The sequence below is a fragment of the Salvia splendens genome, chromosome 7 (genome assembly GCF_004379255.2).
Source record: "Salvia splendens isolate huo1 chromosome 7, SspV2, whole genome shotgun sequence".
In the NCBI taxonomy this organism is placed as follows: Eukaryota; Viridiplantae; Streptophyta; class Magnoliopsida; order Lamiales; family Lamiaceae; genus Salvia; species Salvia splendens.
This window is the reverse complement of record NC_056038.1, coordinates 25,338,468-25,360,674: the sequence shown is the minus strand read 5'-3', so window position 1 is coordinate 25,360,674 and position 22,207 is coordinate 25,338,468. Positions and strand designations below refer to the sequence as shown.

Here is a 22,207-nt window from a genome sequence, read left to right as displayed (position 1 = left end):
CTCAAGGCAAATCCCTCAAAAGTTCAAGTTATTCAGAACATGGCGATGCCGAAGTCCATACACGATGTGCAAAGACTAACTGGATGTCTAGCCGCATTGAATAGATTCCTTTCCCAAGCAGCCGAAAAGCAACTGCCGTTCTTCAAAGTGTTAAAAAAGGCACCAAAGTTTGAGTGGGGAGCCGAGCAGAAAAAGGCTTTTGACGAGCTCAAAAGTTATTTAGCCGAGCTTCCAATTCTCTCTGCTCCAACAGATGCCGAAGTGATTTTCTTATACTTAGCGGCATCCGATCAAACCATTAGCGCGGTGCTTGTACGAGAAGAAGGCCTAAAGCAGTTTCCCATCTACTTTACAAGCCGAGCATTAAGAGGTCCAGAAACAAGGTATCAACCTCTGGAAAAAATTGCTTTGGCGTTAGTAAATGCAGCAAGGAGACTGCGGCCATACTTCTATGCTCACAAGGTATGCGTCTTAACCGATCTGCCTCTTCGGCAAGTTTTGACCAAGCCAGAAGCATCAGGCAGAATCGCCAAATGGGCCATAGAGCTGGGAGAACACTCAATCGAGTACCTACCTCGAAAAGCCATCAAGGGACAAGCCTTGGCAGATTTTCTTGCAGAGGCCAAGTTCGATCAAGCAATCCCTGTCATTGCCGAACAGAAAAATTCTGCCAATGCCGAACTAGCACAGCCCTTGGAATCCGAAGAAGAGCCGCCGGACTGCTGGAGCGGATTCGTAGATGGAGCTTCGAATAAAACGGGAAGTGGAGCTGGTATTCTGCTTATCGCTCCCGATGGACACGAGGTAACCTATTCACTTCGGTTCTCATTCCCAACCACTAATAACGAAGCCGAATACGAAGCCCTCCTTGCCGGACTCCAGCTAGCGCAAAGTCTATGTATCAAGTCTCTCAAAATCCATTGTGATTCACAAGTCATAGTGAATCACATGTTGGGTACAAGTGAAGCCCGTGATGAGAGGATGAGGAAATATTTAGACAAAGCGCAAAGCATTAGCCGAAGTTTCTCTTATTTTCGGATAATCCGCATTCCCAGAGCAGAAAACAGCCGAGCAGATGCTTTAAGTAAGTTAGCCGCATGTCCAAGCTCAAAGGTGGAGGAATTGATGCATCGAAGCATTGATGAAGCTGAGGTACATTCAGTAACCAGCTCGCCGAACTGGATGACGCCGATCTTACAGTATCTAGGTCAAGGACAACTGCCCGAGGGTAAGAGAGAAGCTCGGAAAATCACATGCCGAGCACTTCGGTACGAACTTCATGGAGGAGTCTTATACAGAAAGTCCTACCTTCAGCCGTTATTACGATGTATAGGGCCAGAAGAGACGGACTACATCCTCAGAGAAGTTCATGAAGGATCGTGCGGCAGCCACATCGGAGCTAGAGCTTTAGCTAAAAAAGTTCTAAGATGGGGATATTATTGGCCAACCTTGGTACAAGAAGCAGTGCAGCTCGTCAAGACATGCCCGAAGTGCCAAATCCATGCAAATATCCCAAGGATGCCGCAGACCGATCTATCCACTATGCAAAGCCCTTGGCCTTTTATGCAATGGGGCATAGACATAGTAGGACCACTACCACAAGCTCATCGGCAAATAAAATTCCTAATCGTTGCCGTGGACTACTTTACGAAGTGGGTGGAAGCTGAACCATTAGCTACGATAACGAGCTCGAAGGCATTGGATTTCGTCTGGAAGAACATAGTGTGCCGATTTGGCATACCCCACATCCTCATCTCGGATAACGGGACTCAGTTCACCGACAAGACGTTCAAGAATTGGTGCCAAGAGCTGAATATTCAACAGCGGTTCACTTCGGTCTCTCATCCACAAGCAAACGGACAAACGGAGGTAACAAATCGTATCCTGGTGAAAGGGTTAAAAGCTCGGTTAGAACAAGCCAAAGGACAATGGGTAGAAAATCTCCCTCAAGTCCTATGGTCCTACCGAACTACACCCACAACCTCCAACGGTGAAACTCCGTACAGTCTTGTGTACGGCACTGAAGCCGTGATTCCGGTGGAGATCGGCATACCCAGTCCCCGAACTCTAAATTTCTCAGCAGAAATGAATGACGACGGACTGAGAGCCGAGCTAGATCTTGCCGAAGAAAGAAGAGAATTGGCATGCATAAAAGCAGCCAAGTACAAGGAGCAAGTAGCCCGGTATTACAACCAAAGGGTGAAGAAGCTGCAATTTCAAGTGGGAGATCTCGTCTTGAGAAACAACGAAGTAAGCCGAGCAGAAAAGCTGGGCAAGCTCGAACCCACATGGGAAGGTCCGTATCGGGTGTCAGAAGTCCTCGGCAAAGGGTCTTACAAATTGGCTCACATGTCAGGAGAACAGGTACCCCGAACATGGCACATTTCCAACCTCAAGAAGTTCCATTTGTAAGAGACAGTCCGGTCAGTCAGTCTTGAGTCCTGTTCGGTCAATGTGCTTTCTTTGGTTTGCTTGGTCTTTGTTTGTCTCTGTGCGTTTTGTCTGTGTGTTTTGTCTGTCTCTGTGCGTGTCGTCTCTTACAAATGTTACTGAGGTATCTTGTTCTTCGAAGGCTGATCCCCTTCTTAGAACATATACAAGCCAACGATTGTGAAGTCAAAGCTTCTAAAGAGGATACAAGACCACAATTCAGCTTAAACAAGCAGTTCGTCTGAAACGAACTGCAATAAGCTAACGATTGTGAAGTCCAAGCTTCTAAAGAGGATACAAGACCACAATTCAGCTTAAGAATCAAGCACTTCGTCTGAAACGAACTGCAACAAAAGTCCGATTCACGCGATAAAACTTGCCTGAATTAGGACAAGGGAAAGTCCGATCCACGCGATAAAACTCGCCGAATTAGGACAAGGGAAAGTCCGATCCAAGCGATAAAACTCGCCAAATTAGGACACAAGCTTAGTCCGGTCAAAGATGTTTATTTCATCAGACCAAAGACGAGTCCGGTCAAAGATGTTTATTTCATCAGACCAAAGACGAGTCCGGTCAAAGATGTTTATTTCATCAGACCAAAGACGAGTCCGGTCAAAGATGTTTATTTCATCAGACCAAAGACGAGTCCGGTCAAAGAAGTTTATTTCATAAGACCAAGGACCAAGTCCGGTCAAAGAAGTTTACTTCATAAGACCGAGGACAAGTACGATGAAATTTTTTCGCTAAGCTGTAAATACACAGTGTTAGAAGCGAAAACAAAATTTCATTTTTCAAATCTTGTTCGGCACACAACTCCGCTACCCTACGAGATGGCGTTACGCTATTACAAAGGACTATTCTACTGTCCAGGGTTGCTGAAGTTGAGCCATCTATTCACAAAATCCTCGTGAAGCTGAGTTCGGGCGTTCCAGGCAGCTGCAGAATAAGCAGGTCGACGAAATGCTCTAATCGACCTGCCACCTCTTCTCTGAGCCCGGGAAGCCCTAGCACCTCGGCGGCGAAGAGTCTCTTCACGAAGCATTTGTTGATCTTGCTCACTCATAATCACAGCTCCTCTACGAACTTCAGTCCGTCCTTGTCTTGACGTTTCCGGCTGTTCCTGAGTTCGTTGCTGACTTGGAGTAAGGTTTTGAGCAAGTGAATCAGGGGTTTGAGCTGGAGTGTGACCATCTGTTGACGGGAAATGCCTAAGGAATCTCTCGATTGAGGGACGCCGGGAAAGAATGATGTCGTACCGAGAAGCCCAGCGCCGCAATGATTTCACGACTTGTTGGCAAGCCGAGCTCTCCAGCGCATTGTTCCTCCGGAGTACATGATATTCCTCCCACAGTTCGTCAACTCGTTCCTGAACTTCAGAGATGGTCATTCCCCCACGCCTGCAGATGAAATCCTCATACGCAGTCCTCTCAGCGACGGCAGTGTTCAGCTCGGCCTCCAGATCCTTCTTTTCGGACTCTAAGTCCTTATTATCGGCCTCCAGCTTCATTGAACGAGCCAAGAGTTCGTCATTCTTCATCTGGTCAGCTATAGCTCTTTTCTCAGCTTCGTCTAAAGCCGAAGAGTACAGCCGCTTCCAGTGAAGTACCTCCAGCTCCTTGAGAGTTAAGAATACAAAGCAGCTACGTCAGTTCGGCATTTCAGCTTACCGAGCAGGTAGTAAACCACAACAGGAGTAAAAGAGAGTACGAAAGGCTATACGAAGAAACAAGAGCAGAAAGAAGAATTTTTTCATTCATAAGAAAAATTTTTTCTACACAAGGGCTTCAAGGCCGTTTTACAAGAAGGAAGAAACTAAACTAAGAGAAGGAAGATGAAATCATACTCCGCTAGCTTCGTCTCCGCCTTCTCGGTGAGGTTCAGCTTCCTTCTCCTTGTCTGCTTCAGCTTCAGCCTCGGCCTCCCTGCTCTCCCCAGCCTGCTCGGCGCCACCGTAGCCGATCTGCTGCGCCTCCTGCTCGGCCTGCTCATCGCCGGTCTGCCGCTCATGCTGCTCGGTCTCACCCTCTCCATGGAAAATTGGAGCGGGTGAAACTGACCCTATGGAGGCAAAGATAGCCTCCATGTTCTCATCGCGGTCAGCTCGGCAACTACGAACTTGGTCTGCAGAAAGCAGGACCGAGGACGAAGCAAGCTCCTCAAGCACCGGCAGACTCTGAAGCCGAGCTGCTATCTCTCGGCCGTACAGCGGCAGGATGACTTCGGGACCCTGCTCGGCTTTATCGGTCATCAGTTTCAGCAGATCACCGACAAAGGCTGAAAATTGGTTGCTCAGAAAGAGTTTCTCCGCGAAAGCACGGAGAACCTCCCCTTGGGCAACCACGGCAGCAACATCCCTCCGTTTCGTCTGCTCTCGCTGGATGACGAGCTGGTTTTTGGCAAACTGAGCTTCATCCTGGGCCGAAATCCTAGCAGCTCTGGCCTTCTCAAAGTTGGCCTCAGCCTGTTCGGCCCGATGACAAGCAGCCGCCAACTTCCTCTGCATCTCAGCATAGTCATTGGACGCTTTGGAGAGTTCGACGGCGACGAGCTTGGAGAGCATATCGTTCCTCTGAAAATGGATAAAGAAAAAAGTCAACAAAGGGGCCACAAAAAATACAGGAAAAAAGCAAGGCCAGAAAATCAAGAAGAGAATTCACCTCGGCGAAGTCCGTGGGCCATAAAAACGGCTCACAGATATGTTCCGAAGGAGGCGCCAAGACCACGTCTTTCTCTGGCGCTCTCGGGGGCTTCTGGGCCTTCCCCTTCCCCTTTGCCGAAGTCGACTCCGGCTTCTTCGGATCCGAAGAGGTTTTTTGCCTCTTCGGAGTCCTCTCGGCATCAGACGCCGAGCTGGTGGTTTTCGGCCTCTCCGGCTCCTTGGACTCCGAAGATTTGCGGCTCAGCTTATTCAATATGTTCACTACCGAAAAACAAGGAAACAAGGTTAGTTTTCGCCGCTAAAGCAGTAAGGCATAAAAAAGAAATCCTCACCCTCAGTCTCTTCGTCCGAAGACGAGATATTGAACACGAGGTCGCCCTTGACGAGCTCAGTTTCCGAGTATTGTTTCCTAATCATAGGAATCTTATTGAGCTCGCCCTCGAGCTCGGCCAACGGTTCTAACCGAGGATGGGGAATCACGGACTTCGGCCCTCTCCAAGGAAAGCCCGGAGCCGAAGTCCTATTATAAAAAAAGAAACGGTTTTGCCATTTCGGCCACTTGGTTTTGCAGAAGGCCCTAAAAGGCTGTAAGGGGATCAAGTAAAACCAAGATCCCTTCCTTTTAAACTGGAAAAAATTAAGGATTGCCCGCAGAGACAGATCCTTATCTAGCCTACGGAGTTCGGCAGCAAAAGCCGACAAGTGCCTCCAAGAATTCGGAGTCACCTGACCTAAAGGGAGTTGAAAAAAATCAAGAAGCTCTACAAAAGGTGGGGGAAGAGGGAAACGAAGCCCGCATTCTAAGCAGGCTTCGTAAACGGTGGCATAACCCTCCGGCGGGTCGTTAGCCCTATGATCATCGTCGGGAACCACCGCCTTCCCCCCGGGAAGAAGATATTTTTCGTGTAGAGATATCACGGTGTCCTTACTCAAGACGCTGTGAAAGTTTTCTACAGTCTTCTCCCCGGACTCTTTCCGGCTAGAAGACCCCTTGCCCCCTTTCCTACCGCTACCTAACTCAGAAGAAGAAGAAGAAGACATGGTTCTTACTCTTTGCAAAATCTGAAGAAATTCTGAAGAAATTCTTGAAAGCGGAAGGAAATTTTTACGCAAAAGAGACAGAGTGCAGAAGAAGCAATAGCAAGAGTATTCAAAGGATGAAGAAAGGGCGTATTTATCAGATTCGGAGAAGATTTCAAAATCATCGCACCGTTTCGAATCCCACCTTTTCAGGATTCAACGGCCGGATTTTACTGTCGCATTTAATGCAGTCACGCGCAAGGCACGTCCCCTGACGTCAGCCTCCCCCGTACCTTTATCCAGAATGCCGAAGTGACTCGCTTCGCCGAAGTGATTCACTTCGTCTTTCGGGGGGGGTAGTGATGGGGTACGGACTAAACAAGCCCAACAGCAGTGACGGCCCATCGGCCCAAAGCCAAGAGTATCAGTTCGGCATTACCAAAAAGTTCGGCCCCAGCCTACAGCTCGGTAAAAGCCGACCAGTCAAGCTCTACTCTCAGATCGGCTAAAGCTGCTCGGCAATAGTTCAGCAGTTCGGTCTCAGTATTCGACCGAACTGGAAGATAGTCAACTCATGCAGGATAGTGGACCAAGTACAGAGATAGTGGACTCATGCAGGATCTCATGCAAGATAGTGGACCCATGCAGGATCTCCATGACCTCCACGACATCCACAACCATCATTAGTGGTGATGCAAGCCACGATCTTAGTTCAATGTATAAATAGAACTTAGATCAGATGGAAAAGGGTTAAGTTCTAAAGAAGTTCTCTAGAGATCAAATATCAAATAGCAAGTCTGTATTGTAAGCTGTAGAAAACAGATCAAGCAATACAACTCTGCCCTCTTTTCTTCCCGTGGACGTAGATTTACCTCAGTAAATCGAACCACGTAAATCTCTGTGTCGTGATCTGTATTTTCCAGCATTCATCACCATCAAAAATTCGCTCAACCATCACGTCATGTATCACATCGTTGCAAATAAATGTGGAATTTGATGTCTACGTCATCTAATTGTCCTTTCCTCTAAACGACGTTGTTTATATTTAGAGCATCCACAATGGCTTTCGCCCGGCCACAAACTCCTCCTGTCACATCATCAGCACTAAAAATCCTCCTGTCACATCATCAGGACAAACAAATAACCCAGCAATAGCCTAGCCACATCACTCCTAATTATATAAAAAATCACACAAATTACGGAATTAAATTTACGACATAGATACGGGAAAATTCAATAATATTATTTAAATTAAAAAAGTACATTAAAAAAATACATTAATTTAAAACAAAGTACATTAAAAAAATACATTAATTTTAAAAAAAATTACATTATTTAAAACCCGGGCTGGTGCGAATGAAAATGACGTGCAAAGCGCGTATATATAGTGTTTCGAAAAAAAAAAATCGCTCGCCGGTCCGGAGCCTGCAGTGGCGGCGAGCGCATCGCTCAGCGCTCGCGAATCGGCATGCGCTCACCGATTTTTTCGCCGAAATGGCGCTCGCCGGTTACAATCATTCGGCGAGCGAACCGGTGAGCGCCGAAGATCGGCTAGTCGGTCCGCTCGCTGCCATTGTGGATGCTTTTATAGTGTTGTAACAAAATACACAAATTTTTATTTGTCAAAAAAATTATTGTGTGAAATTTAGTACTACTGCAGTCTACAAGTTAAAAGTTGGTAGTACATATATTAAGTGACAAATGAAAAGAAAATAATTTATATACTATTTAAGAAATGAGATGAAGTGAGTAGTATTAAACAATAATTATAAATTCCTTGTTTTCTTTAAAATTAAGCCGAAGAAGATGATGGCTTTTCTTTGGATTCCTTTCTTCATCGCACTTCACTTCTCTACCACTGTCCAAGGTTCTTCCTGTGCAGTCAATGGTAAGCGCTTCATTTCGTCACACAGATTGCGTGCATCAACTTAATCAACAACTTATAAATCATATCGTTGAATTGCAGGATTTCCGATAGTCCGAAATATAAGTGAAATTCCTCTGGATAACTATGGTAGGCAGGGTTTATCTCACATCACCATTGCGGGTTCTGCATTGCACGGTTTTAAGGAGGTAATTATAGCTCAATTAATTCGTTTTTACGCTTTTGTGTTTCCGCAATTTTATATTCTATTGAGTAATTATGGTCTTACTGCTATGATTGAACTAGGGTTTTTCTAATTCCCATCTTATTTGAGTTTTATAGTATGATGATCTCAGTGCTTTGTTTGAATGAGGATTCTTCAGTTTCTAGTTATTTAAATTTTCACATTTGAAATAGGTGTGCTTTGTTTGAATGATGCCTTTGGCAGATTGAGGTTTGGCTTCAGACATTTGCTCCGGGTGCTCGTACACCCATTCATCGGCATTCATGTGAGGAAATCTTTGTTGTTCTGAAAGGGAGTGGCACACTCTATCTTGCCTCAAATTCACACAAAAATTATCCAGGCAGTCCTCAGGAATTTCCGATTTTCAAGAATAGTACATTTTTTGTCCCTGTGAATGATGCTCATCAGGTATATTGGCTTGTTTGGTTTTCTGTTGTCATGAATATCGCCCTCATGGATTTAGGTGATGGTTGTTACACGTGTTATGCTAAAGCAGCAGGGTGTGTTTTTGGAGTTGTGCATACTGTTGTTGTTGGTATCTGGACAGGGTTCTGATAGCATATCGGCAATAATCAGCGAATCAATGAGCTTGTTGTTACTTGCAATTTTTCATAGTGGATTTTGTAATTTAACTCGAATCATAGTGGGGAATATAGAAGAATAGAAGATATGTGCAATTCTTGATAAAAATATCAGTGCTGGTTTGATTAGCTAGTCAGGGGTGATGAGTTGATGCTGAGAAGATAAATATTATGTGTTTGGAGTTGGAAGCTGTCTTTCATGTACAAGATTATTTAACTTACGATAAAAATATGCATTTGGGGTCTTGACTTTACTGGATGTTGTTCTGTTGCTTTCTCATGTCCACTGAAAAATTGATTTAAATCTCAATAGCTCTTCAATATCTGACTTTAATAATGCTGATTGGCCATTGCCCACTTTGAATAAAATTCCTTCTCATTTTCTCCGACTGTGATTATATATGCAGGTGTGGAACACAGATGAACACGAGGATTTGCAACTTCTGGTTGTTATATCTAGACCGCCTGTTAAAGTGTAAGTTACAACGTACTCTGTCTCATCGCCAATAGATAGGACTCACTACTCGCTGCATTAGATTTTTGGACTTCTAGAACACCATCAGTCCATCAAGTATGTTCAATTGTCGTTCATACTGTTACTTTATGAAGATATACTTCATGCATCGGAGTATTAATCTCTGGTTACACTATCATCAAGAAATAATCCATTTTGATGTATTGGGCAGAGCCCTTTTAAAGGTAGCTGCTTTGTTTCTAAAGTTAGGCATCTGCACAGAAGTGATCTTTCCCCGACTCTTGTTGGGCATCTATGTGCTCGACTGCTCGTTGAGATATTTCTTACGAGGCAATATCAGACAAGCTGCGGGATCCCTTGACGCTCATAATACTCTTATAATGTGGTTATGATGAGATGTAAATCTGCTGCTCCTTGTAGTTTGTGTTTTGACGGTTTATAAATTTTGGTTTTAGGTTCATATACGATGATTGGAATATGCCACACACAGCTACGAGGTTAAAGTTCCCCTACTACTGGGATGAAGCTTGTTATCAAACATCTTCAACAAAAGATGAGCTTTGATCTTCGGTTGTGAGATTTTATTTCTTGAAAGTCTTGAAGTTTTGCCTATTTGAAGCTACGCACACTGTATATTTCGGTCTTCTGTTGTATCACACGCTGATTACAGATAGATACTTGCATATGTTTATAGAGCTTACAGATGCTACTGTTATATTCCAATTCTTGTTGATGTGGCTTTGTTTCAAGATATATAGCCATTTTAATGCAAAAATAAAATTCTTGTACAGGAAATGGGAAACTCAGTCGTAGTTTCTCTGTTACTACAAATTTTCTATATTGAGATAAAAAGTAAAAACATCAAATAATGTATATGGAAGAGTAAGGGCAAATAGTGATCATAAGACGATTTTATAATTTTAGTTCCCGACATTATGTTTTAAATTATTACATTCCACACATTTCAAAATGGGCCGGAATTAGTTCAACATGGACGACGCCGTGTAATAGTAAGGTGTTTACCTGATTTTGACCCATTTAAGCATTTGGATTAATTTTTTAATTTTTTCAAAAATAAAAATTAATATTCAAAACAAAATAAAGTAAATATAAGATTCATCTATCTATCTCTTCCAAAAACGTGTTTCTCACAAAATGCCCAAATTCATCTTCTTCCTTCTTCCTCTTTCACCGATGCATTGAAGAACCCTAGGTATTGCAGTGACTCAAGTTCGTTAGGTATGGAGCGTTCGACCTACAACAGAGGGTCCGACGAGAGTGGTGGGTGACGTGACCTCCGATTCCGGTACGAGTCTTGCAAGTTTGCAACTGCAAGAAACTTGCTTCACTCCGAAATGTCAAAAGTCATGGCAAACCTAAAAGGGGGAAGATCTACATTGTTTGTGAGCGAAAAGAGTACACTTTTTTCAAGTGGTGCGAACCAATCGAGCCAATTGATGAAGATGACGGTGTAGCTTCATTGCCGACGCTAGCCGAGACGGAAGGGGATACTTTAGGCTTGATTTTGGCATCGATTGATGAGAATAATCTGGCCATACATAAATTAAGTAGTGTTGTGATGTACGGATTTTGTTTCTTTGTTATCGTAATGTTTGTTTGTATGTTGAAGTTCAAGTAATGTATGGATTTTGGCATGGACTGGAATCGATGGGAATGCTTTCTTTGAAATGTATGGATTTTGGCAATAATAAGAACAATGGGAATGCTGTCTTTGAAATGGTGACCAATGGGAATCAATGGTGAACGATGGAATCGAAGTGTTCTTGAAATAAGAACTTAGTTTTTATATGAATCTGAAATGCTTTCTTTGAAATGATGAACAATGGGAATGCAGTAAAGCAATAAGAAGTTCTACAAATTTACAAAAAAATGAACCTATTACTGCATAGATACTTTACAAATCTGCTCCAATTGATCGATCTCGATTTGGAGTTGATGATTGACCTTCTCTTTCTCCCCTCGAACTTCTGTCTTCATTATTGTTGTGGATTGCAATTTGGTTTCCAATTGTTTACTAGAACGTCGGTCGACGTCGCCCTGTTTTCTAAATTTTTCCAGGATCTTCTCAACGTCCGCTTTCGAAAGATTGTTGGAGTTATACATTTTCAAAGGGAACAATTAGAGATGGTTGTGATTGTTGTGTTTCATTGTCAATTGGCTTGTTTTATAAATAGTTGTGAATACATTTGGAATTAAATGGCGACAATCATTCGTAAATGAAGACAACAACCATCCATACACGTACATTACATACCATACTAACCTGTCCATAATGAATTATAAACCCAAAAATCGGAGAACACACGCCCAGAAAACAAAAAAGAATAAACCCCACATGTCACAACACACAACACAATCTAGAAACACTAAATAATCTAGAAAACCCCAGTCAATTACTCATGCTTGCTAACACTATCTAGAAACACTAAATAATATGGAAAACCCCAGTCAATTACTCATGCTTGCGACCATAGCAAACAACAAATCCACATGTTTTCCCAAAAAGTGAAACCCTAATCAATATAAAATCGAGGAGACATACAATAATCGAGACAACCCTAATAAAAAAATCTACATGTTACCCCAAAACGTAATGTTAAGGACCAAAATCGTAAAATCGTCATATGTTTAGGAACACTTTTGACCCCTACTCCATATAAAATTGGATATATATGTTCTTCCTTCAGAGAAAAAGTTTTGAATTTGATCTAAAACTGTATAAAAGAAAGACATACTACAAAAGAGTATTTATAGTTGGAGCTCGAATCCAAATGACAAGTGCAAAAAGAACTTGTAAAATCTCACTTAAATGTGTTGTACCCGGACGAGTGGTTAACTAGATCATACACCACTCGTCTGGTAGGGTTTGGAGCCCCTTGCACAGCGGAAGACTTGTTTAAAACAAATAAATCAAATAAGAATATATTTGACCGATTATGGGATTAATCAATTCACATGTTGAACAGATAATTGCATGCTAGAACGCAAATTATTCATGCTTTTGAAGAATATAAATCCTAAAACATGAATTCTACGGTTTAGAGTTACCGATTTGATTCTCCAAAGAATCATCGATTGCTCGCGCCTTCTCCACGATGATCTTCAATACTAGACCACGGATCTTCTAACTGGTTCCCAAACTGTATCTCGAAATCAGTGTGGGTTGATCTTATCAAAATACTAGGACTCGAATAAAGAAGACAGAATTCCTCACGGAGGAGGAGAGCTGAAATATTCCGTCTCGTACTTTCTTAGGGAGAGACGAAAATTTCATAAAATAAAATTGTGTATTTTCTGTCTCATTTATTCTCCTATTTATATTAAGTTCGTATTGGGCCCTGTCAGGGGTCTATGGAAGGTTTTGGATAAGGCCTCACCCAATTAGCTTTTTACTAATTAAATTGAACCCACAATTTAATATAAGCTTATATTGGAATATTACGAGCAACCACTACAAAAGTAATATTGCATTGCCCATCCAAATATGAAATTACAAGTAATCCAGGTTTCCATTATGTTTATTGTTTATTTCCCACGCTTAAAATATAAATGTCCATTGATTAATTAATGTATGTTATGGACTTAATTAATCAACATCTTATTTATTCCAAGAGTGGACTCAGCAAGAAACACTTATTTATTATTCATGAAATAATTAAATTCCAACTGTCCAGTTTTCCGAATAATAAAACCCTATTCGAGCTCCTCTTGAGGCATTATCAAACGAGACTCACCTCCAGCACTAGCAATCCTAGCACCGCTAGATATTAATCACCACTACCCAATATACCAGGATTATTGGGTTGCGAAAAAACCCGCACCATTTGATAAGTCAAAGTAGTGCATAATCAATACCGTATGCTCAATGCTAACGTATGCAGATTAAGAAATAGTATTTTATCAAGACCTAGTCTTTCAGTAGATAGCATAAAGATATGTCTTGCTGTTAGATCCATTCAGTGCTATACCACACCAACGTCATCTTATTTCAGTAAGGCTTAGAAATAATCGGACTGACATTGCAACCTTTCACGATAGGTAGTCTAAGCCTATCTGTGTTGTGAAATTATTCTTTTTCTTTTACAAAGCATTGAATAGAACCGACTGGGTTACCTTAAAGTGGACGTCGCCCACAACCAGTCTACTAAGCAAAAGACTTAGACTTTGTTTGCTTCTTATACAGTTAAATGTTTAATCAACATCTTATAAATGCACAAACAAACACAATTTAATAATATATTGATTCTGTTAGACTTGTGATAGCTCAATGATCAATGCTATTTGAGTGAGTTTTATATGGAGGAATCAACAATGAGCTTATCTCATGATCAAGTGTTTCAGGCACCGTCCGATTGTGATTAGTAGATATATGCAATCTGAGCCGTCAGATTAGTTAGCCGTTGGAAGTTAGTTAATGTTGTTAAGAATGTAACTTTACTCTTCTGCATTCCACATAAGCGGCTTTTGTAATTCATTCTGAGATTGATTGAATAACACTCACAAATTTCTCTTGCTCAATGCTCTTACTCAAAATCCGTAGCTAGCTCTCTTTATCATTGAGTCGCGATTAGGTTTCAAATCATCACAATTGGCGCCATCCGGTGGGAATCGATTGAATCTTGGTTAGGAATTTTAAATTTGTTTTCGCGAAGAATCAGAGATGACTTCTAGGTTTGAAGCTGAAAAGTTTACGGGCAAGAACGACTTCAGCCTCTAGCGTGTGAAGATGAAGGCGTTGTTGATTCAGTAGGGGCTTTCGTCGGCACTGGAAGCTGAAAGCAAGGATAAACCGAAGGTCGATCTTGATGAAAAAGCAGCCGCGAAAAAGGCTGAAATTGAGGCGAAGGCCATAGCGCTGTTGTTCTGAGTCTGGGCGATAAGGTGCTCCGAGAAGTGTCGAAGGAGACCACCGCGTCTGGTGTTCTTGCGAAGTTAGAAGATCTTTACATGACGAAGTCGCTCGCTAATAGGCTTTATATGAAGCAGCGCCTCTACTCCTATCGTTTCTTGGAAGAGAAGAGTGTTCTTGAGCAATTGGAGGACTTCAACAAAGCGGTGGATGATCTTGAAAACATTGATGTCTCAATTGGAGATGAAGACAAGACGATCTTGCTTCTCAATGCTCTGCCAAAGGCGTATGATCCGCTTCGTGATGCGATCATGTATGTGCGTGAAAAGACTATCACGCTACTTGAAGTGCAATCTGCCTTGAGGGCAAAAGATCTGCACAAATCAAATGAGAAGGGGCAAGATCCTGTACCAGAAAGCCTTAGTGTCAAAAGGTTTAAGGGGAAGAAGTTTGTCAAGAAAGATTCAGAAACCTCAAAGTCTTCATCAAATGATCAAAAGGAAACTCGGTCATGTCACTGGTGTAAAAAACCAGGACATCTAAAGAAAGATTGTTATGCTTGGAAGAGAAAACAAGCAAATTGGGGTGGAAAAGACTGCCAGCTCCACTGATTGTGTTGAGGAAAAAGATTCTCCAGATGCACTCAACATAATGGAGGTTAAGGATGGAGGCTCATGGATAATGGACTCCGGTTGTAGTTTTCATATGAGTCCAAATCTGAGCTGGTTTGAGGAGATTCAAGAATGCATAGGCACTGTGGTTTTGGGAAATAATGTGGTCTGTTATGTTAAGGGGATTGGATCTGTGGGATTGAAGATGCAGGATGGGTCCATCAAGAAATTACATGATGAGAGATATATTCCAGAGGTCAAGAGAAACTTAATATCTCTTGGATCTCTGGAAAGAAAAGGCTGCACATTCTCCTCTGCAAATGGGAGCATGACTGTGATGAAGAATAAGAAAGTGGTCATGACTGCTGAAAGAAGAGGGAGCTTATACTATTTGATTGCCACTGTCCAGAAGATTGTACAAGAGGAGGTTCACATTGTAAAATCAGAAACTGTGAGCTTATGGCATAAAAGGCTATGGCACCCTATAGAGGGGGGGCATAAAGGAGCTGATAAAGAAATATTCAAGGAGCTGATGATAAGAACAACACTCCATGTGATGAATGTATTCTGGGAAAATCCAAGAAGCTGCCTTATCCAACAGATAAGCATACATCTACTTCACCTTTAGACTATGCACATAGTGATCTTTGGGGGCCATCTTCTGTGAACTCTGTTGGGGGATGAAGGTACTGCATGAGTATTATAGATGATTTCTCTAGGAAGTGTTGGATTTACATCTTAAAGGAGAAATAAGAGGCTTTTAAATGCTTTACTCACTGGTGTGTTGAGGTAGAAAGAGAGAAAAATGTTAAGCTTAAATGCCTTAGAACAGACAATGGGTTGGAATTTCTGTCCAAAGAGTTTGATAACTATTGTAAGGATAGAGGAATCAAGAGGCATAGAACCGTGCCTCTAAACCCACAGCAAAATGGGGTGGCAGAAAGGGCCAATAGAACAATTCTTGAAAGGAGCAGATGTATGTTGTTGGCCTCTGGATTAGAAAAGAAGTTATGGGTTGAAGCAGCTTCTACCGCAGTAAAATTGTTGAATATGTGTTCTTCATTTAGCATAAATGGGGACACCCTTGACATGAGACGGTATGGAAGGAATTCTGAGTACAACCGTCTGAGGATTTTTTGGCTGCAAGGCATTTGCTCGCCTAAAGCAGGGAAAGCTTGATCCCAGTGCATTGAGATGTGTAATGTTAGGGTATCAGTCAGGTGTGAAAGGATATAGGCTATGATGCATTGAACCAAGAAATCACAAAATTGTGGTGAGTAGAGATGTTGTATTCACTGAATCTGAGGTGCCTTTTCTGAAAGCTCAACAAGTTGCAGTGGATGAACAACTAGAAAGTGCTATTGAATCTGAGGTGGAGTCAGATGGCTCAGATATTGGAGCTGATACAACTGAATCTGAAAGACCACCTCAAAGCAGTCCAGAGGATTTGAAAAACTGGATGCTTGCAAGAGACAGATCAAAAAAAGTCTCCAAAGTGTTTGCTAAGTTTGCTGACTCAAAGATGTTATTCTAGCTGAGAAGGTGTAGTATTCAGAGCCAACTACATATAGAGATGCCATGAACAACAAGGAATGGGAAAGTTGGATGAAAGCCATGATAGAAGAAATCGAGTCTCTATTGAAAAATGGGACTTAGGTGCTTGTTGAGAAACCTGATGGCAGAAAGGTAGTAAGCTGTAAGTGGATCTTCAAGAAGAAGATTGAATCTTCATCATCTGAGGCTTTTGATAAGATAAGATTCAATGCCAGATTAGTGGCTAGAGGATTTACACAGGAAGAAGGTATTGATTTCACTGAAGTCTTCTCACCTGTAGTAAAGCATGCTTCCATCAGAATGTTGCTAGCCCTTGTGGCTAAGAGAGATTGGGAGCTTGAGCAGCTTGATGTCAAGACTGCATTCCTTCATGGAAATCTGGAAGAAACTATATTCATGTCACAACCAGAAGGATTTGTGAAGCCAGGGGAAGAGAGCAATGTTTGTCTGCTTAAAAAGAGAATTTATGGTTTGAAGCAGACAAGTAGGCAGTGACACAAAACCTTTGATGCTTATGTGCTGAAGAATGGCTTTGTCAGATCTAAATATGATGGTTGTGTATACATCAGAAAGAAGAAAGGGGTCCATGTAGCCTATCTATTGTTGTATGTTGATGATATGTTAGTGGCCGGGGAAAGGATGAGTGATGTGCAGGAAGTGAAGGATGATTTGAGATAAGCCTTTAAGATGAAAGATTTAGGAGCAACAAGAAGGATTCTTGGTATGAATATTCTGAGAGATAGAAAGATGAGGAAGCTGTGGCTAACACAGAATGATTACATCTCCAGAATGCTGAAAAGATTTAAGGTGGAGAATATAAGAGAAGTCTCAACTCCAATGGCTATTCATTTCAAGCTATCTGCTGCTCAAAAATCACAAACTGAAGGTGAGGCTAAGGAAATGCAGAAGATCCCTTATGCTAACATTGTTGGTAGCATAATGTATGCTATGATAAGTACTAGACCTGATATCTCACAAGTTATTAGTGTGACATCTCGGTTTATGTCAGATCATGGAAAGGAACATTGGGCAGCTTTAAAGTGGCTGCTAAGATACCTTAAGGGTGCAACTGATTATGGGATTCTGTTCAAAGGTAATGATGATTACAATGGAGATATATTGATGGGGTTCTGTGACTCAGATTTTGCTAGTAGCATAGACACCAGAAAATCTCAGTCAGGCTATGTCTTCACAATGTATGGCTCTGCTGTAAGCTGGAAGTCAAACCTTCAGAGTGCGGTGGCTTTATCTACCACAGAGGCGGAGTACATCTCACTCACCGCTGCTGTGAAAGAGAGCTTTTGGCTCAAAGGTATGCTGGGAGATCTTGGTCTGGTGCAAGAGGCAGTCAGCATTGGCTGTGATAACCAAAGTGCTTTGAGCTTGGCTAAGCATCAAATATACCATGAGAAGAGCAAACATATAGACGTTCGCTTGCACTTCATCAGGGAAGAAATAGAGAATGAGAAGGTCAAGGTTTTTAAGGTGCATACTTCGAAGAATCCTGCGGACATGCTTACAAAACCTTTGCCGAAGGAAAAGTTCCAGCTGTGCATGAACTTAGTAAATCTGTGCAAGCTGGAGAATATTGATGTTTGAGCAATCAAGGTGGAGTTTGTTAGACTTGTGATAGCTCAATGATCAATGCTATTTGAGTGAGTTTTATACGGAGGAATCAACAATGAGCTTATCTCATGCTCAAGTGTTTTAGGCATCGTCCGATTGTGATTAGTAGATAGATGCAATCTGAGCCGTCAGTTTAGTTAGCCGTTGGAAGTTAGTGTTGTTAAGAATGTAACTTTACTCTTCTGCATTCCACATAAGCGACTTTTGTAATCCATTCTGAGATTGATTGAATAACACTCACAAATTTCTCTCGCTCAATACTCTTACTCAAAATCCGTAGCTAGCTCTCTTCATCGTTGAGTCTCGATTAGGTTTCAAATCATCACCGATTCTATTCGTGCAAACTGCTCGAATAATTCTGAATCGAGTTAAAAGTGGATTGTAGAGTTTTACGTATACAAGCAAGATTCTATTCGTGCTCAAAACATGCTTTTCAGTATACCAAACCTATCATCGTCCATGTGATGCTCTCATACTCGCCAAGATGTTACCCGACCAAGAAATAGCTCACCCGGTCCAGGATATGATTCTTGTCGAGGATGGTGGGAAGTTATGATTCCTGTGGATCACAAGATGGTGAAAAATTAAATGTAAGAATATCAACAACTATCAATTGTTATTTTTGTAAAGCTAGTACGTTGTTTTTAATTATGGAGCATATAACTCTTATGATTGCAAATAGTTACCGTGACCCGACTACACAAGGAAAGGCTAGCGTTTCTCGATATATATTGTCAACCAATTCAAGTTCGAGCTATTAGTACATGCATAAGTCCATCAAAGCAAAAATACAGAGCCTTTCTCGATCAAGCCAACTGCAGCACTGCAACCATCATCACTGCTGCTACTCGGAACCAAACATCATTCAGATTTCTATCCAATCGATCCATCATTTTCTCTTCGTGAGCACCCAACTTCCCAGAAGATTTGCTGATAGAGATAACCGTGTTCCTCAATCTATTCACAGCTGAAGAAAGCCAAACTAGCCCTAAACCGAATCCGGTGCTCAAAAGTTTTGATGCGCAGAATGGCACCTGGTTGCACAAAACTCTGCAGACAACTCCTAGGACAACAGCAACACCAGTTCCAGCAATGCTGGCAGAAAAACCGGTCAGAAGATCAATGAGCTGATGACCAGATTTCTTCAACGAGGTGATTGCATTCTTACCCTGCTGCTTCCTGTCGACAATTATGGAAAGCAGACTTTCACATGCGTAAAGGTAGTTGTTGCATGAGATGTCTCTCTCCTTCATCGGTTTGGGACTGGCCTTTCTCTTCTGTGAGGTCTTCACCTTCTCATTTACATGACTGACCAAACAAGATGAAAGCTTTCATACACGAATTGTAATATGAATGCTGCTGTTTTGTCGTTCATTTACATTCATAAAATATAACATCCTTGAACAAACACAAATTCAGATAAAAGCATGTTCTTACCTATTGAGAGGTTCAACTTTCTCTGTTACAAGCTTTGATGGATCCATATTAGAACGCCCTCTTCTCCGCCTAGAAAAAAATTGAATGCGAGAATTAAGGAAATTTTTTCTACATATATTTTATTAGAATCCACAAGGATGATAGCCGATAAAAATATTATACAACTCAAATATAGTAAAAGTAAAATAAGCATTTCAAAATCCCAATAACCAACTCATTACAAGATGTAGAGAACAAAGGCCTAAATCTTTTAAGATATCAAGTTAGTTAGCAAGTTGTTTGAACTCACTAGGGAAGACAAACAAATAAGGAATTCAGAGTCATAGTTGATTAACTCAAAGTTGTCTTCCTCTAGAGTTTAAGTTTCGTACTTCAAGGCATCGATGGGTAATTAACTATTTATACAAATTATGCTTTAACTTCTCCTAATCTTCAAACCAGCCCAATAAAATGTATGTGTAAACACAAAGTTATGCAGGGCCAAGTAAAGAAATGAGGGGGGTACCATTCAAAATAAGGGACCAGCATTGCCCGTCGTCTAGACGTAACTGTGTTCTTCGAGAAATGAAGGTCAGAAATGACAGGAACCACATGAGTCATATCATCTCTCATATGCTGCAATGTATGCTCTCTACAACTGCTCATGTCTCTCACTACATTCAATACTGGTTCATTCATGTATAGTTCTCTTGATGGGTAAACAAGAGACTCAGCAGCACAAAGACACCGTTCGCCACAAGATGCCAATGGTTGCTGTGCTGAATCAGTTTGAAGTTTTCGAGGCCCCATCATATCATAGAGCATAGACAGATCTAGTACACCATTCTCTACTTCAATTGACCCCGATGCAAGCAACTCCAATATTTTCTCATGTCTTGTGCATTGTTCAGCAATTCCGAAGCCCAAGAAATAGAGCAATTCAGTACTACTAATATGCCCCATCTATTGATTCGACAAACTAATAGATGAACCGTATTCTATTAAGCACTAATATATTGGAAAAAAATGAATATAAGGCTTAAGAAAAGACGGGTTGATTATTTTATGAACTTTAAGATTGTATGAGTGCGGGTAAAATCTGTCTATTCATGCATTGAAAGCAGATAATCAGAGAGCCGCGAACATTGAACATCAATGAGTGTTGGGCTTATAGAGTTTTTCAAGACTAAGTCGTTACAGTCTAATAGTCCACCTGAGAATTTCAATTCATCCTTCTGCTGCAGGCATAAATTGAAGGACTTAGAATTTACAAGATCTTGATTTGGACTGCGATATTGGAGAAAACGGTGCAACTCCTGAAACAATAAGGTAAAAGGGATCTGTCAAAAGTTCCATCTCTTTGGAGACAACGCAAGGAATCAGAAAAAAATATTCACTTCACGTGTTCGGTAGTGTATTGCTATATGCTGTGTGCATGGAAATTATGTAATATAACGAATCATGCCATCTTTCAATATAGAAATGACTTCGAATAGAGAAATGAAAAGTATTACTAGAGTTTACACCTAATGGAAAAAACAACAAGACGCCTAGCAAGATTGTTTTTTTATTTTATTTTTTATTTTGCAGGTAAGGGAAGCCAGGTCGAACCAGGAAACAAGCCGACTATACAAATGATCATCACTTGTATGAATATGAAAGCTCAACCCTTAGCAAGTCAAAGCATAGTCGCCCCATTCATTCAAACAAATGTAATTGCATGATGATCATTAGTAGTCATTCTTCATTTATCTTGAAGCTTAATTATTGGATCAAAATCAAATACAATATCAGTTTCAGTCCTTTCTCTAATCTTCCTAATCGAAGAATCCCACCAATCACTTAATCTGATTCACCCCATTTTATTCAAACTCAAAAGCTTCCTCTCAAATTGAAATTGAAATTCAACAAAACCCCCATCATTTTAGATACACTAAATACACAAAAATATAATCTTTACTACATCAAATTCATGGAATTCATGGAATTTCATTTCTTTCTAGATCAAGACAGAAAAAAATCCTAAATTGTGGATAGAAAGTAATAAAGTAGTAAAAATAGTAAATGGAAATTGAGTATACCTTTGGCAGCCTGGTGGAAGGATGTTCAGGATTGAAAACAGCCCCCAATCCAGGAGGGCAACTGTGTGAAGCCATCAAGCCCAAATCTATCTCTTCTTTGATTTCAATAATCAGAATTTTGTTTCTCCATTTTTCTTCAAATGGTCAAATTTCCAAATATCTGTTCGTCACCAAGAAAATCAAGGAACTGAAGAAAAGGGTTTCAAGTTTCAATTTCATGTGGCTGCGATTCGTGGAAATTCAGATTTTGTCGTTACCCAGGTTCTGGAATCTTCTAAGTTCTAACTGTTGCCATATTTATTAGAACTTTAATTATGCTTATTACCGAATCATAAACTTGGAGTATAGAATTCTGAGTAAATTTATTTGGTGTATTAAATTAAAAGCAAAAAAAGTAATTACCAAATAAAAAAGAAAACAAATAGTTTGATGTTTTAGTGATAGTATTGTAAATATAGAACGAGAATATTATTGTTGAGATTAATAATAAAGAATAGTGATAAACGTATATGAATTGGACTCCACGTATACAATCAAACTTTGTAAACATTTTATATTGACAATTGATTTTATAATATGTTGATTTAAAATAAATTACATATTAGTCAGTTTGCAACAATTTTAAAAAAATGAAATTTTAACTTTAATATTTGCTAATTATTTAAGAAAAAAAAAATCTTTTTTTAATAAATAGGCTTGAAATCATGTTAAAATTTTATATAAAGTCTTCATATAATTTCTTTCTTATTGCTAGATAATACTCTCTCCGTTCCATT

General features: G+C 40.8%; 2 protein-coding genes across 4 annotated transcripts; one reads left to right on the top strand and one right to left on the bottom strand.

Annotated features, from left to right (window-relative positions):
- Positions 1-7,883: 7,883 nt before the first annotated feature.
- Positions 7,884-10,048, top strand: LOC121811116 (auxin-binding protein T85-like). The gene is made up of 5 exons (XM_042211911.1): positions 7,884-7,997; positions 8,076-8,182; positions 8,422-8,625; positions 9,206-9,273; positions 9,729-10,048. Exons 1-5 carry the CDS (start codon positions 7,916-7,918, stop codon positions 9,835-9,837), a joined length of 570 nt encoding a protein of 189 aa, XP_042067845.1. The 5' UTR covers positions 7,884-7,915; the 3' UTR covers positions 9,838-10,048.
- Positions 10,049-18,631: 8,583 nt separating this feature from the next.
- LOC121810246 lies at positions 18,632-21,675 on the bottom strand. Of its 3 annotated transcripts, none has more exons than XM_042211015.1 (5): positions 21,432-21,675; positions 20,564-20,666; positions 19,877-20,245; positions 19,372-19,440; positions 18,632-19,242 (listed from the first exon to the last, which is right to left on the bottom strand). In XM_042211015.1, the coding sequence occupies exons 3-5, from the start codon at positions 20,173-20,175 to the stop codon at positions 18,741-18,743; spliced, it is 870 nt and encodes a 289-aa protein (XP_042066949.1). In that variant the 5' UTR covers positions 20,176-20,245; positions 20,564-20,666; positions 21,432-21,675; the 3' UTR covers positions 18,632-18,740. The 3 variants fall into 3 exon arrangements, with proteins under 3 accessions (XP_042066949.1, XP_042066948.1, XP_042066950.1); XM_042211016.1 differs by having other exon boundaries at positions 18,850-19,029; positions 19,103-19,242; positions 19,877-20,666; XM_042211014.1 differs by having other exon boundaries at positions 19,877-20,666.
- Positions 21,676-22,207: the final 532 nt, after the last annotated feature.

Excerpts from the sequence above, each read along its gene's own strand:
- LOC121811116 (XM_042211911.1), top strand. The coding sequence starts at position 7,916 with ATGATGGCTTTTCTTTGGATTCCTTTCTTCATCGCACTTCACTTCTCT. Across the intron at positions 7,998-8,075 it reads TTCTTCCTGTGCAGTCAATG|GATTTCCGATAGTCCGAAAT; the intron begins GTAAGCGCTTCA and ends GTTGAATTGCAG. Across the intron at positions 9,274-9,728 it reads TCTAGACCGCCTGTTAAAGT|GTTCATATACGATGATTGGA; the intron begins GTAAGTTACAAC and ends TTTTGGTTTTAG.
- LOC121810246 (XM_042211014.1), bottom strand. The coding sequence starts at position 20,313 with ATGGGGCATATTAGTAGTACTGAATTGCTCTATTTCTTGGGCTTCGGA. Across the intron at positions 19,441-19,876 it reads CTGGTCCCTTATTTTGAATG|GCGGAGAAGAGGGCGTTCTA; the intron begins GTACCCCCCTCA and ends ATTTTTTTCTAG. Across the intron at positions 19,243-19,371 it reads AAAGTTGAACCTCTCAATAG|TCATGTAAATGAGAAGGTGA; the intron begins GTAAGAACATGC and ends TTGTTTGGTCAG.